The 15,990-nt window shown below is 39.0% G+C and overlaps 1 protein-coding gene across 2 annotated transcripts in view; it reads right to left on the bottom strand.

The window, feature by feature from the left end:
• The window catches only part of LOC117382184 (cGMP-dependent protein kinase 1-like), a 169,686-nt gene that overhangs the window by 98,959 nt on the left and 54,737 nt on the right, over positions 1–15,990 (bottom strand). For both annotated transcript variants that reach the window (XM_033979277.2, XM_033979276.2), the window contains exon 3: positions 3,480–3,593. In XM_033979277.2, coding sequence (XP_033835168.1) covers positions 3,480–3,593 — 114 coding nt within the window. The remainder of the gene's footprint in view (positions 1–3,479; positions 3,594–15,990) is intronic.

Here is a 15,990-nt window from a genome sequence, read left to right as displayed (position 1 = left end):
ACATTAGCAGACGCCAGTCTACTCAGATGTAATTACTTATGCATATGTCCTTAGGGGGCCCAGTATATACACTGCAGGCGGTAAAGTCTATATATATATATCTTAAATGAAACCTGGTTAATTGGGACTTGAACTGGGTGCACTTCATATAATAAGCAATGTAATCTGATAGCAGCCAAACAGCATTGTTATATTTGTAGCCGTGTCACGATAATTACTCTATCTATATCTCTATCTATATCTATATCTATATTGTTTTCTTGCAGTAATGGGAAACATCAGAATTTTATGTCCTTTACAAGTAGGTTACTCAAAATAATCTGTACTGAATATGAAGCTTTTTCCTTAGTAACAAAAATCAAGTTTGAAATTTGGCTTACAATGTATATTTTGTATGATCAGCTCCTAAATGTTGTGGTGAAGTTTAAGGGCCCACATTAAGCTATTTTCTGATCTGCGTTATAATGTTGTTTCCTCGTCACAGTTGTGTTTTGGTTCATTCACACATGTTTAACACTTGTTCCACCTTGTGATGCCATGCGGTAATACAGGAAGTGCTCCACTGGGTTTTTAAACTCCACACACCTTCACTAGAATCATTTGGATCATTTCAGGCCTGGACTTGCTGATCTCTACTGAAATAAAAGTAAAAGGAGTTAACTTGAAAACTACCACTACATAACATCAACATTTTTTTTGATGAGGTAACAGCATTCTAACATGGCTTAAATCTCACAAGAGTCACTTTTGTGTAATATAGGACCTTTAAGCTCTTAACAAAGCTTACAAAAGATCACTGCAAATAAGAACATCTTGTGTCATTTTTAACGTCAGCCGTATTGTAGAACTATAAGTAACAGAACTTTTAGTCTGTGCTAAAAGGATGCACACCGAATACCTTTCCTCTGATCTCCCACTTTAACAGAAACTAAGCACACAAAACAGACAGCCAGTAAAGCTGTCACAGAATAAACAGCTTGTGCCCATAGACCACAGTTACCTCATATGTTCCATGCTGTGCTTTTTTATTGAAGCGCTGACGTATTCCTGTGCTAACTGGGGAGACGGAAAACCTCCCCAGGCTCGGTACTAATAAACCAAGACGTCCCAACTGAAAGAGACAAGCCTGAAATGGGAATATTTTATCCCATTGGCCTGTTACCATAGCAACCGCATCTAAAAGTTTGGTGAGGTTGAGCGGTCATTGCCAAAGGATCAGCCACACAAGGGAGGTCAGGGATGTCCACTAATTCACTGTGCAATCCTCATTACCATTGTTGATTTGGTGCACCTGTGAGGCCTACAGGGACCCCGCGTAAATATCAGTCAAACACAAATTTACATCCCAAGCGGAGAGAGGCAAAAGCTCAATGTATGGTGAATATGGCAGGTCAATACATGTTTTATTAAATGTGTGAGTGCCGGCAGCAAGGGGTCACTCCCAGCTGAATGTATTACCATGGAAGCACTGAGACCCAGACTAATCAAAATGCCAATGCCTCAAAGTCATTTACTCCCACTTAAAGATGAGCCGCTTGTTTTTTCCCCTTGGACTGGAGGTAATATATATAGGGCCTCATTTATGAAGCATTTGCTCATGTGGTAAACAGCTAAACATGCTAAAAGTGGAGCAAAAACTCTATGTAATTTTTTACAGAGAGATGCTAAAGAAGAAGCAGTACTGTTTTGATCCTGTGAGTGATCCTATAATATGCAAAACAGGGCATTTTTGCTACTTATTTTCAAAGTAGCAGTGAAAAAATATATGATCTGCGACACTTTGGCCCTGACTGGCGTGAAAACTGTCGTGAAACTGGCCTTTCACGCATCTGTCCCATGTCCTAGAGGAGCATGCAGGTCCACTGCAGTGATTCTGGATGAGGCACGATGTGTGTCCCTGTCTCTGCACTGCTCCGGTGCTACGGGCTTATTCGCTTTTGTGCTTTTCTGCAATCCATCACCCCATGGTTGAGTCCAAAGAATAACGCTGGTAAACTTGCTGTTCAAAGTTTTCATGACTCCCCGTCAGACGTTCCTTAACCCAAACGCTATACAAAAATGTTGGGAAGTAGTGAATTTCCACAAAACAACAGTTCATTGTAGTGTAATTGTATCTAAATATTTTCTTGTAACCAACATATTATTTTCATTGTGTCCCTGACAAGACACTTGACTCTCCAGGCAGGAGAAGTACTCAAAATCAGCAGCTGCAATATCAAGTGGTTCACTGTAGCAACTCTAAATTAAAAGTTTTTTTGTTTTCTTTTTTTTCCACTGACTGTAATATTTATAGAGAACTCCTGTGCCACCATAATGTCTGTCATTAGCACTAGCAGCATGTGTCCTCTGTCCCCAACCGCCTGGTCCACTCCTTCACTGGACCAGAGCTTTCTCACAGTTAGTCTGACAGACAGCCCGTTCACCCGGAGCTCATCGCTCATAGCAGGGGCTGACACATGAAAGAACCCAGCCACTACACTTTGGCATTTAGCTCTGTGGGAGTCTGAGGAGGCACACTACACTGGGAATGTGGAGCTCGCTGAAGGGAGGAGGCTTATCATCAGAGAGGGACAATGCTATCACTGTGTATCACTCTTACAGGACAAAGGAGCGGAACAGTCTCTAGTCTAACTGTGATGTTATTGGCACTCTTCTGACCTGTTTCAGTCCCACTCTATTCAGTTCATATCCCCGTGTGTCCTATAATGACACTCCAGTCCCTGCCTGTGAGGATATGTCATATGCAGTGTTGGGAAGTTTACTATGTCAATGTATTTTGTAATATATTCCAATGGAGTACTGTATTCTGAATACTTTCATTCATTTTCTTTGATTGAATTGCACTTTATTACAGTGTAAAAATGTGACATAGACTTAAAAAAAAAAACGTGTCTGTATGCTTTTATCACTGATTAGAGAAGGCGAAATTGCAGAAGCACTTACCACAAGAGCAGTGTTTTATTTTTCTTACTGATGATCTACAGTTTGAAGCTTAAATTGCGTGATTAAATATTGCAATGTAGGTCTCTGATTTTAAATGTGTTCAAAATTAAAAAAATTATACTCTAAATATGTATTTTCAGTTCATGTATTTGGTTAATTCCCAACACTGGCCAGATAAGTGTGATTCAGGTTGAACAGGCCAATGGCACATACTTCAAACCATGTCTCTGCCCCGGGACATATGCGGCTACAGATACATTTTGCCACCATTGACTGTGAATGAGTAATGGACAACTGTAAAGCACTTTGAAAATGAATTCTACAAAACATTTATGTACTAAACTGAGTATAGATTAACTATTTTATCATTTACTAAATACCATATTCTTAAGGGTTGTATAACTTTAATGGTTAAAATATCTGAGAATCCTTGATCCACCAACATGCAATAAAAGACAATGGCGACCCAAAGTCAAACAATTTCAATAGAGTTGGCATGCACACTTAGTCCCCCAGCTCCCCGTGGGGACACTCACCTTTGACAGTGGCCGTCCTGGTGCAGTCGTAGAGAATAGCCAGCTCTCCGAACACCTTCCCCGCAGACATCTCCCCGAGTAGAGCATTTTCCTTCAACACCTCCACTCTGCCATCTGTAACACACACACACACAGAAGAGCTCTTATAAATAATCCCATTCAAATAACACCTTCATTTGATTACTCAGGTGTGCCGGACCCCCACTCAGCTCCTCTCTCCAGCTTTCAGAGATAAAATGCGGACCGGGTTATGGTCTGTCTGTGGGGTCTGGATTCTAAAATTATTAGCACCAAGCCGTGACTTTTTCTCAGCTCTCTCATCCGGAAAAGAAAAATCTGATTATTTGGCAGTGTGGGGTTATCATGGAATAGAAATGGTTCTTAAAGGGGCACTATGTAACTTTTCTGGTGGTTGAAAATATGTGCATTACACTGTGGCAAAGCAATAAAATCTCCATGGAGACAAGCAGGAGGCAAATTATCTACTAGAAAAGTTATAGTGCATTTTTAAACCTCCCTGGAGTAAGAATATTTTGAAGTAACAGTACTCTTATTTTACTGTTTTGGCTACACTGCAAACATGTGTACTACCGTATTATCATACTTTATGGCTACTGGCTGCATTAGTTTTAGGCAAGGCAAGTTTATTTGTACAAATTGTACACAAAGTAATTCAAAGTGCTTTACGTAATAAGAAAGACATTAAAATCACAATACAACAAATCAAAGCATAAATAATCACAAATAATCATCATAAAATTAACAGATTGCCCCATGTTTAGTCCTGGTTTAGTCCTGGTTTAGTCCTCAGAGTGTGAGATGGTTCATGTGGCTCATGTGGGAGATGTTCTTTGGTGCTGGTCCATGGAGAGACTTGTTCACACAGAGCTGCTTTAAAGTCTATTCTCTGAGCCACAGGAGCCAGAGACCTGAGCACAGGACACATGTGTGAAATACTTCCTGGTTTAGTACAGCAGTGTTCTGGATGTACTGCAGCTGTGTTAAGGCTCGTTTGGAGAGGCCAGTGAACAGGCGTTACACTAACCTACTGGAGACAAATGCATGAATAAGTCTCTCTAAGTCTGGTTTTGACCATAAACCTTTGATTTTTGCAATGTTTTTTAGGTGGTAAAAAGCTGCAGATGTTATTGATTTGATGTGGCTGTTAAAGTTCAAGTCTGAGTCCATTGTTACCCCTAGATTTCTAGCCTGAGTTGAAGGTTTTAGAGAGAGGGACTGGAGGTGACTGCTGACACTTTCTCTATGTTTCTGTGGGCCAAAGATGATGACTTCAGACTTGTCTGAGTTTATCTGGAGAAAGTTGTTTTGCATCCACACACTGATCTGTTGGATGCAGTGACAGAGTGAATCCACTGGTCCATATTCACCTGCTGTAGTGAGACATAGATGTTCTTATGTTGACAAATAAATATTGTCAGGTTTTGCTTTTGTATTTTTTCTCACATAATTTTGGTGAGTACTTTTTACTTAAATAGGTAGAAAAGCCTAAAGCTGTAGTAATCAGAAATCTCTTATGAAACAGTTTATCTATTGCAAACTAGCCACAGAGTCCATTGATGTTCATCTGGTCTTCTGATAATTTATCTGAATAGATTATTTTTTTCAGACCAAGGTTTAGTTTGCTTACACACAGTTTGACCATTGTAAAAGAGAAAAACACATTATGGACTGAGACGGAGCAAACATCATTAGGACAGAGGACAACAAACATCATTGCTGGATTAAGGAGGAAATCGAAATATGGAAACGTGTCCACAAGACTTTTAACAGGAACAAAGGGGCCTTTTTACTCCCACACACCTGGGACACTGTCCTGAAGAAGTCAGTCTGCAGATGGCGCTGTCGTCCTGTCCCCATTGATAGGAAGCCAGTGCCAAAACCAGTTTAAATCAGGTGACCGGACATGTCACAGCTGCATCACATGACCACTCTGAAGAAAAGCACTAATGAGCAGTTGAAACTGTCAGGTATGAAAACAAACTAAACTTGGGTCTGAAGAATCCATTAAAATATGAAAGAGCCGTGTGAGTCACTATATGACACTTTGTGATGGGAGCTGATTGACTGTGCAAGGGCAGCCCACGCTGGTTCACTTTTGGATCTGAAGCTGCTATAAAGTTGTGCTGGTGGTAAAAAAAAATCACGCATGTGAATACTAATGATGTGCCAAAGGCTTGTGAGAGCTAAGGACAAGTAAGGTGGATGTAAACTGGAAGGGGTCACGTTTTTGTATAGCACTTTTCTACTTTCAAGGCACACAAAATGCTTTACATCAAGGAACCGCTCACCCATTCACACACACATTCACACACCAGTGCATGCAGACACTGGGGGGGGGGGGTTCAGTGTCTTGCCCAAGGACACAGTATTCCTCTGTGGCAACTGGAATCACACTACCAACCTGTGGGCCACTGGATCTGACCGCTCAAACATTGATGTTTGTGTCGAGAGCACACATACTTCCTCCTTTCACTGTTTTAAAACTAAGTACACCAGCGTTAATAACAATATTTGGCTACTCTCGCTACAACAGTAATTTACAGATAACAGCCGGCACATATATGGAAACATTAGGCATTTTACTGGCACTTTATATTTTATTTTGAAACTAAATATTCTTCCCATCTCCCTACACAATGTAAACATACTATTAGCAGCCAGCCTAGAGTACTTAAAACAGTCGTAAAGTTAAGTGGACAAATGGGATGTTTGACCGGAGAGTGACTCCAGTGGAGAAGAGAGTTTATAACAGCATGAAGGGAACCGAGACGGGCAGATATTTTCTTACACTGTGCAAAGGGCGTAAAGAAAAACAATAGAAGTAACAGTTGAGCCAAAGTCATAGGCCGTTAAGAATTATTATCTGTTTATGACGACATTTCCAGTAACAAGAGTCCAATTCGAGGATTAGCAAGCAGTCGGGAAGTGAGCTTTCATCCGTCTTATAAAGCTGTTAACACACACACACAAAAAAGAAAAAAATACTGGAAGAAACAGTAAAAAAGTATATTATGAAGCGGCTCTGATCATTTTGGAGATCAAATGGTCTTCACTATGAATCGCCTACCCGTTAGCACCAAGTGTTTCCAGCAGAGGGCATTAGATAAACATTCTCAGTGACGTATTATAAAAAGTGCAAAAATCTGATATTGTAAATTAAACCTATGCTTTGAGCTAGAAGGCCTTCAAACTAAAAATAAGTTCTGGCTGCTAAGAGCTGAAAGAATATCTATATTAGCCACTTTGAGCTGGTTCATTTGATTAATTACATGGTGTAATTTTATCCTTTGGCAATTTAGTGATGGCAAATTGTTACCTTCAAAACAAATAAGGCCTTTTACTGTTGTCAGCTTTGTAAAACTGTTAGATCCACCTTTATCTGTTTCATATTGTGTCAGAACCTGCACTATCAATTTCACTCTGTGGGTTACATTTTTATTTTCTGTTAGGTATTGTCACTTTAATTCGTAAGTATTGATCTCTTCGTCTGCCACCTACTCGGCCAGACTCCTCGGCACCATATCTTTTTAGGAGCAGCATGTCCAGGCAACAGCAATCGGTAAAAAGTGTCTGCAATAGTTGTGGATATGGCTTGAGTTTGATGTACTACCAACTGCTACTGCGCTAAAACTCCCTGAGGTAAACCTGAGGAGTGTTCTCTGGCAGCTAAGAGACTGTTGTTTATATAGAAGCACTATCAAGGTCATACCTGTGCCTGGAAACGGCCTCAACTCCATTGAGACGTTGGGATTATTCATAAGAAAAGACGATCATCCATATAATCTTAGGCAGTAAGAGCAAACAAAACCTCCCTAAAGGCAACATATTTACACTGAGGAATAGGAAATGAACAATTTATATGTATGTTTTCAGTTGACAAGACAGGTGATTATTTCTGTTACACCTTTGAAATGTCTTGTGTTATTTATCCAGACTAATGCCAATAAAACTTGGGGAGAATGTTTAAAAAAATACCATTCCTGTGCCATTTTCATTTGATAATGTCATAGTTTTTTTGGTAAAACATCTTCTGGTTTGGTTTGTTTATGGCCCAAATAACAAGTATCGACTCTTCTGATGCTGATTATTGTTGTATTATTTGTTATAATAAACCATAGACTGTATCACGAAATTAATTAAGTGAGAGTGACGTCACCCACAGCGTCCACTCCGGTCAAATGAAGCTGTTGTAGGAGCGATTTTGGAGCCGAGTTCCATATTAAGAATTCCGACCGTGAGTATTATAGTAACCAAAGAGCCAATCTTGAATGAAGATGTTGAAGGTAACTCTCCTTCCCACCTGCACTGTTAGCGTTAGCAACAGGTATGATTGACAGAATTGCTAAGCACCCACCCCCTGCTAAACCAGTGGAGCAGGATGATTTGTCTCTTATTTGTCTGATTTGTCTCTTATTAAAGTTCTTCTTGAGTTGTGGACATAATAGCGAAATAAAAATACAAGGATCATGTAGAGTGGGTCAGTACAAACATATTAAGTTAAAAACGATGAATCTGACAGCTGCATTTACAGAGAGAGGGGTGACAGTTTTCTTATGTAAAGTGAATTGGAGCCAGAAGCACAGCCATGATCATTTCCTGTTTGAACATGACGGCTAGCAGGTTAGTTATGTCCATTTATACATACAGTCTATGAATTAAACCCTATAACTCTGTGCACTCGGCATCCTCATTGTTAGCGCCACTACTTCCTGTCCAATTTTTTCTCTATGAGGTTTTTGCAGAGTCACGCTAAAATGACTAAATATCTAAAGATCATGCTGTGGACAGAGAGCAGCGGGTGGATGTCATTGACTACATGTTAAACACTGTTTAGAAAGAGACATGTTTGTGTCTCAATGCTAATGTTAACGCTAATTTTGAAGCATAATAAATGTTAAAACTACAGCACAAATGGAAGTATTCTACATGTAAAACAACTGGGTAGTCTTTATTTTAATTAATTCAAATTTTAATAGGTTGTTTATTTTATGTTTTCCAATTTTAATACAAATGACTATTAGCTTTGAGACACAGTGAGCTAGTTACCGTTACCTATTTGAGATTTTCTAATCAAATGCCAGCCAATCAGTCTGCAATTTACCTCTGAACCAATCACATCGCGAAGCATCCAACCCACTGTTTACCCCATCAAATAAGTATATGCACGATGCACCACACTCAGTCTCTTCTCTACTGCAGCATCGGAAACATCAGCCACTTAAGCCTCCCTGTTTCCCACAAGGTTCTACACTTCACTTGGCATTTGCTGCTCATTCTTATTAAAAATTATAAAACCATATACACTGTTATGGCTATATATATTGAACTAGTTTAAACACAATCCCTTTACTCTGTGTTTTCTCGTGGGAAGCATAGTGCAAGCCTGCCTCCACCATTTGAGTTGCACTGCGGTGATAAGAGCAGACATGCACTCCCTGAAGGCTACATTTTGACACTGGTTACAAAGGACTGCGATCTGCTTTGTAAACTCCACAGTTCCCTGTTTTCTCCCCTGGTCTCTGCACACTTGAAGGACCTGAGCCGTATTACTCTCTGCTCACGTTCTGTTACTGATCAGCACCGAACGTAAAACCAGAGCTCCTACAAGTGTGTCAGCAAATACGGTGGCATACTTTTCTCCCTCGACTCTCTCTCTCTCTCTCGCTGTGAGTCGCCTGCCTTTGTTTAACACTGTGTTTGGTGACATCCTTTTTTTTACTTCCAGAACTTCTTCAATTCCATGTAACAGCCTGTAGCCAGTAGTCTCTGTGGTCTGTCAGCAGCACCACATGCAAATCCATGTTACAGAGAAGCTTTACTGAATATCAACTATATGTCCTATAAAATGGATCCAATGAAATAGATGAATGGCGTAGTAAATATATAATACAAAATTAATATCAAAAGCAGATACTAACTTGGACAGAAAATTATGCTGAACTAATGAGGACAGAGGATAAAGTTGAGTCTGATTGTTTTCAGAATTATCTTGATCAATATATACTGTTATAAGATATTTATTATATATGATGTTGTCCCTCACTATATCACGGTTCACCTTTCACGGTCTCACTGTTTTGTGGATTTTTTTTGTGTGCAATTTTACGTGTTTTTTTTTGTTTTTTTTATAGCGTATAAGCGTGCATTGTGTCGTGCGTCCTGATTGGCTGTTGGACTGTAGACCATTGTCCATCAGTCTCCTCCGTGCCGTGTCTCCTCTACAGTACAGAATGTGTTCAGACAAATTTACATAAATGTTGGATCGCAGTGTGACTCTGAAGTGCTGTATGTTTGCAAGTTTTCTCCCCGACAAAACCCACAATGTCGATGAAACATTTTGCACCGACAAAGACGCCTACGAAGGTTTGAACTTTGAGAGAGTTTAAACAAGAGAGAAATGTGAGAAAATGTTAATGCCTGTGTGAAAAAAGTGTATAAAGTGTGTGGTGAGGGGTTTTACAGATGCAAAATATATAGAATAATTGTAAAAAATAAAGCTGACTACTTTGTGGATTTCACCTATTTTGGGTTATTTTTAGAACGTAAACAAGGATATACAATATGTACTACTATATGTTTGGTCTTATATTAGTAAGACCAAATGTATTGAAAGTTCTGTTACATTGCAAGAAAGAGGGAATGAATAGTATTGAAATCCTTATTGTCTATTAAGCATTTTCTCTAAATCGAGTTTCAAACTGTTGAATATTGGCTGAACAAGACATGAATTTGCCACATGTTTCAGCTAGACAAAAGATAATTCAAAAACTTTCTCACCACTGCAAAAAATGATAATAGCTTTATTTTTAATTGAATATTTAACTGTCTGGCCTATTTTGAGGTTCATACTTGGACAACAGGATTTTGCTGTAGGGTTATTATGTGGACCAGTGAACAAGCCATCTGCCTCTACACAAGACTTGAAACCAAAACATGTTGAATGTTGAACATGTAAATTTTCAAATATTAGTCCGTGTATTATGAATGACACAAAACAGTCACAGTGAAGCAGGTTTTTCGATTTTAAACCTGTCATCCCTGTACCATTGCCCTTTTTGTTATTGCAACTTTTCTAATTCTACTTGTGCATTATTATTGTACCATCCCACATAATCCCCCAAGGTTAAAAGGATATTCAGACTAAAGACTTTTTTCTCTTCTTTACTACAATCCTGACTCCTTCCTTTTATTCACTACTTTGTTTTAATTTGCCGCTTTATGAACAGGCAGGTAGAAAACCTAGCCACTCGCATGCGGATTTCTTATACTACCCAAAACTCCAAATAAATCTTAATTTTGTCCCTTGAGCCCCTTCCACACGAGCCACTGGGGAGAATAATGAAAAGTTAAACAGACAAGGCGCTAGTGAGACTCTGATTATACATATGCATGCCTGGGTCCATACACGTAATTGGGATGCTGTTTTAAAGCATACAAGACATGGAATTTCATTAGAAGTAATAACAGGAGAGCTTTATTTAATAACACGTGCTTGAGTTTAGATGAGGACAAGATATTTTTTTCATAAAGTTTGGATCGCACAGGGAGGTAAGTCTAGGATATTGTTTTGGAATCTTATCATTTAATTTTTTCGTGCAAAATGTTAGTAGCTCATTTTCTGCTCCAAAAACTCTTAGTCCAATGAGGTTCATCTGGTCTTCTGTTAACTTATTTTAATAGATTCTTTTTTCAGACCAAGGCTTAGTTTGTTTTCATACCTGACAGTCTCACCTTCTCACTGGCAGGCCTCACAGGTGATTAAGGAGGGAAAAATCGAAACATTAAACTGGGACAAGAGGGTCTTTTTTACTCTCACACACTTGGGACATTGCCTAGGAGAAGTCGGACTGCAGATGGCGCTGTTGTTCTGCCTCTACTGGTTGGAAGACAGCGCCAAAACCTTTAAAATCAACTGACCAGACACATCACAGCAACATCAAGTGACCTCTGTGAGTCAGATCGCTAATGAGCCATTGAAGCTAAGCGAACTAAACCTTGGTCTGAAAAATAATCTATTAAAATAAGTCCAAAAAGTCTCTTTGGCATTTCCTACAAATTTACTTTGAGCTTACTGTGCTAAAAGCTGGTGGTATGATGGCACTGTGTCCTTGGGCAAGACACTTCTCCCAACCTGTCATTAGTATCTGTACTGGCTAAGGATGTGACTGGAAGAATGTTTGCGTGAATGCTTTGAAAACCCAATGAGACAGAGAAGCACCACAAAAACACCATTTCACAGTTAATGTACTTATTTACTTTCAAAATCTCTTCTAATACTTTTGCCAAGATTGTTACCCGGTGCCATGAGGTATAGTGATAAAAATGTAAATGCTTTGGAATAGGGACGATGAGGGAGGTAAGTTGTCTCTAATCCAAAGTGCCATTTGTGTTTTTATTGTCGGCGTCGCAGCGTGTTGTCTGTCCTCCAGGCGATGGGGCTTTGCTAATGGGAGATCATTTGAATGCACAAGACGAGAGCAGCTTCAGGGACAACAGAGCAGGCTGCCCTCTGGCTCTTACATCAAGGTCTGCACAAGGTGAGGCTTCTGTAAGACATGTATAAGAACGCACTGGTATGTTTTCTGCTACGTTTGTTGTACTTGGGTGTATTTTGTAATTAAGTTGAAAGCAGGGAAAAAAAGATCCTTGGTAATTACTTAAGGGGTTAGAGTGGTGAGTTAGGGATAGGGTATTACATAAGTTCTTACTAAGCCTGAATCATTTCTAAAACTTTAAATGGTCCCATTTTTATATAGCACTTTTCCATTTTCGAGGCACTCAAAGCACTTTTCATCAAGGAACAGCACACACAGACACTAGGGCTAAGCGGGTTTGCCCAAGGACACAACAACAGCAGTCTTTTGTGGGAGCTGGAATCACACTGCCAACCTGTGGGTCAGTGGATGTGACTGCTCAACCAATGATCTTTAGTTTGAGAGTGGAATTTGAACCGCCAAACTTCTGATCACTGGGAAAGTTTTACAGCCTTAAAACATATATAATAATTGTAAAAAATAAAGCTGACTAATGCCCGCAATAAAGGAGGGACCAATGTATTGTATTTTGAGGAGGAATCTTTTGTAATGACACCACAAAAAATATATCATACAATTTGAAAAAATGGCTCTGGGGTGACAGCAGCTCAGTTGGTAGAGTGCACTTTATACACTTTTCTCACACAGGCATTAACATTTTCTCACATTTCTCTCTTGTTTAATTGATTAATAGTGATTCACGTGTGTTTCACAGTTCCTCTGATCGTGCCTCTTCGTCCTGGTGTCGCTCCGCTGTAGTGTCCATCGAACATTTATGTAAATTTGTCTGAACACATTCTGTACTGTACAGGAGACACAGCACAGAGGAGACTGATGGACAATGGTCTACAGTCCAACAGCCAATCAGGACGCAGAACACAATGCATGTTTAGACGCTGTAAAAAAGCATGTAAAATTGCATGTAAAAAAAAATCTACGAAACAGCAAGACCACGAAAGGTGAACCGCGATATAGCGAGGGACAACTGTACATGTTACCGTCGTTTAATGAAAGAGTCATTTTCAATCTTTCCCTTTCCATTATAATTAGGTAATATTTCAGAGGGCAGAATACATCTATCTGATCTAATTTCCAGCTGATTAAAGTATTGATAAATTGCATGATCATATAGGACCCATTTCTGCATTACAGACAAACCAAAATTGAATAATAAAAAACTCATATTGCAAGTCTTGAGGACGGCACAGAACTGACTAACGGGTTTGCTGCTCATAAAAAATGCTTTTTCATCGTCTTATGATTGCAGGAAAAAAAATCACGTCTGACATTGATTCTTTTGCTTTCTTCCAAATGGGGCTCTGGTCATAATTATCTATTAGAGGTCATGCATTACCTCCAATTATTGTGTAAAATCTTAAATAACCTCTATTATAATTTGAATGTACCGGGTTACTTTGTCTGGGTATAAATTTGGGGACAATTGTTGGCATTTGTGTCGTCCTTTTCAAAACCATTAGCCTTTGTCCATAAATAACCCTGCGCTCCAAAGATCAGCAGCAAGATATTATTAGAAACCTCCTCAACTGAAAACGGTTTGATGTTTTCCGAGTCCGGCAAAATGGACTTGAGGAAACAGGATGCTAGGGAGTTGGCGTGCCTCGGAGCAACGCATTTACAATCAGCCTTACAGTTTTCATAGTCTATAGGGTCACATTTCCAAACCCCGTTTTGCGAGTCCATTAGGGAAAAAAAGATATATAAGATCAAATTCACAATCTATTTCCTTTTTGCTCCCAGTGGATAACGCTCAGTGAGGTTTTGGTGGCGAGAAACTCAAGTTCACAATTTATTTTGGGTCAGCCATGGGGAAAAATAGCATGTCGTGCCAGTTGACATTTTGAGTGTGCTTTTGTGGGAATTGAAGCCATGGGAGCAAAGAAAATGCATTTGAAAGAGCTTATAGTTAAGTGTATGATTTGTTCGATGGGGACCAGTGTGGCTTTAGAAAATATCAGGTCTTATGAATCACCATCTGGTCTATTTTTCGTGCTTTTCCGCGTGCTTTCTGAGACAAAATGCGTCAATCCAAACAGTGCAGTTGGTTCATAATGGCTAGCATTAGATAAGGCAACAGACCAAGCTGGTTTGTGCCATGTTTTGCAAGGAACATTGTGACCCAAGTAGAAACAGCACGCAAGAGTAAAGGTGAAGGCCCTATCTGACATTGTTAAAAACAGCGCCTTAACCTGCACTGATACGAACAGAATGCTTGTGCCTTTTGGTCATCTTGGGATAAGTATTTCACATTTAACTTAAAATAATAACTACATTAGGAAAATATGCTTTATAAACTTCACCTACATTTCCAATTAGGTATTTACGCAATAGAGCTCCCTCTGCTGTCAGCAATGAGAATGAAAAATGGGAAAGTAAACAAATCCACAGTGAATGCTATGATAATAGAGCCTAATAGAGTCACGTGTTAATTGTGAACATAATTTGAGCGCAGGGCCAGTCACCAAACAAAGTGTATGTGGATCCAAAAACTGTGACACTAGTAAACTGGCAAAATCCAAACAGAGCTTTTTTGAGAGATAAGAAAGGACTTTGGATTAACGGATTAACGAAACACGTGTGAATGTAAAACAACTCCAGGTCTGTATTTCCTGAGGGGACAGCAACATAACAATGCTAAAAGCTCAAAAATGTTATTCAAAAAAACTTAACCTAACTTGTTCTATCATGTGTTTTCTGAAAATGATCTCATATCTGAACAATCATCCATCTAAATATTAATAGGGAATATCTTCCACGCACAAGAACCTTGAGAAATACTGAAGAAGCACATGATTAAAATTAATGAGACAACTGCTTCTTGAGTATTTTCACCATACACCACACAATCAATAACAGAAATATGTCTAATACTTGCATCAGTGGCAGTTAAATCCAAAACTATTACGCCCAGGAAATCTGCAGCCCATGGAGACGAGGTACATGGTCTGAATTGAATCAAACAGGGATTAGGATGGTTGAGCAAACTAACTTGTTTTTGAGGATGCAATTATATCGTTCATGCTGTCAGTCATGAGCTCATGGAAACTCTCAGATTGAGTTTATTGGTAAATTATTTACATTAAAAGGCCCATGTTACACTATTTTCTGATCTATGTTATAATGTTTCCTCATCACAAACAGACCTGGAGTTGTGTTATGTTTCATTCACACATGTTTAACACACAAACCCTGCTGAAGCTGAGTTCTTCTCTCAAACAGAAAACACTCTGTTCCACCTTGTGATGTCACCATGTGGTAATACAGGAAGTGCTCCACTGTGTTTTTAAACTCCAGTCACACCTGCACTAGAATCATTTGGATGATTTATGTCCTGGAATTGCCAGTCTCTAGTGAACTAAAGATAAAAAGTAGGTTTAAATTGAAAACTACCACTTGATGACATCACAAGGTGTAACAGAGCATTTTGAGCTTTGGAGATGTAGACAGACTAATAATGAAAGATTATTAAAGGAATAAAGCATGTCTGAATGAAACAAAACACAACTCCAGGTGTGTTTTGGAGGAGGTAACCAAATTCCAGCATGGATTAAAGCTCACATTTAGTCCATTTTGTGTAATATTTAAATCATAAAATCAACTATAAAAAAGTATTTTCTCATTGCTATAATTTCATCTGCCATTATACATCAAAAACTGCCAAACTCTCAACCAATCACGTCTCAATACTGCTAATAAAGAAACCCATCAACACCGCAGCAGTAGAACCATCAGCCTCCACAGCCACTCCATAAACTCTTTTTATTTTTGCCAAATAAACCATCCATCTCCTCTCCTTTCTTGTCTCTTCTTACAAAGTTCTAAGCGTCAGAGTTTATCTATTCACTTAACTATTCATCGCTTCTATTGCAATGCACTGTTGTATTTTTTCTTTCTTTTTTTTTACAGAAAAAGAATATAAAAGTACAACTGAAGTGACT

Source organism: Periophthalmus magnuspinnatus, chromosome 15 (genome assembly GCF_009829125.3).
Source record: "Periophthalmus magnuspinnatus isolate fPerMag1 chromosome 15, fPerMag1.2.pri, whole genome shotgun sequence".
In the NCBI taxonomy this organism is placed as follows: domain Eukaryota; kingdom Metazoa; phylum Chordata; class Actinopteri; order Gobiiformes; family Gobiidae; genus Periophthalmus; species Periophthalmus magnuspinnatus.
The sequence above is the reverse complement of the archived record's forward strand: the minus strand, read 5'-3'. Positions and strand labels throughout refer to the sequence as shown.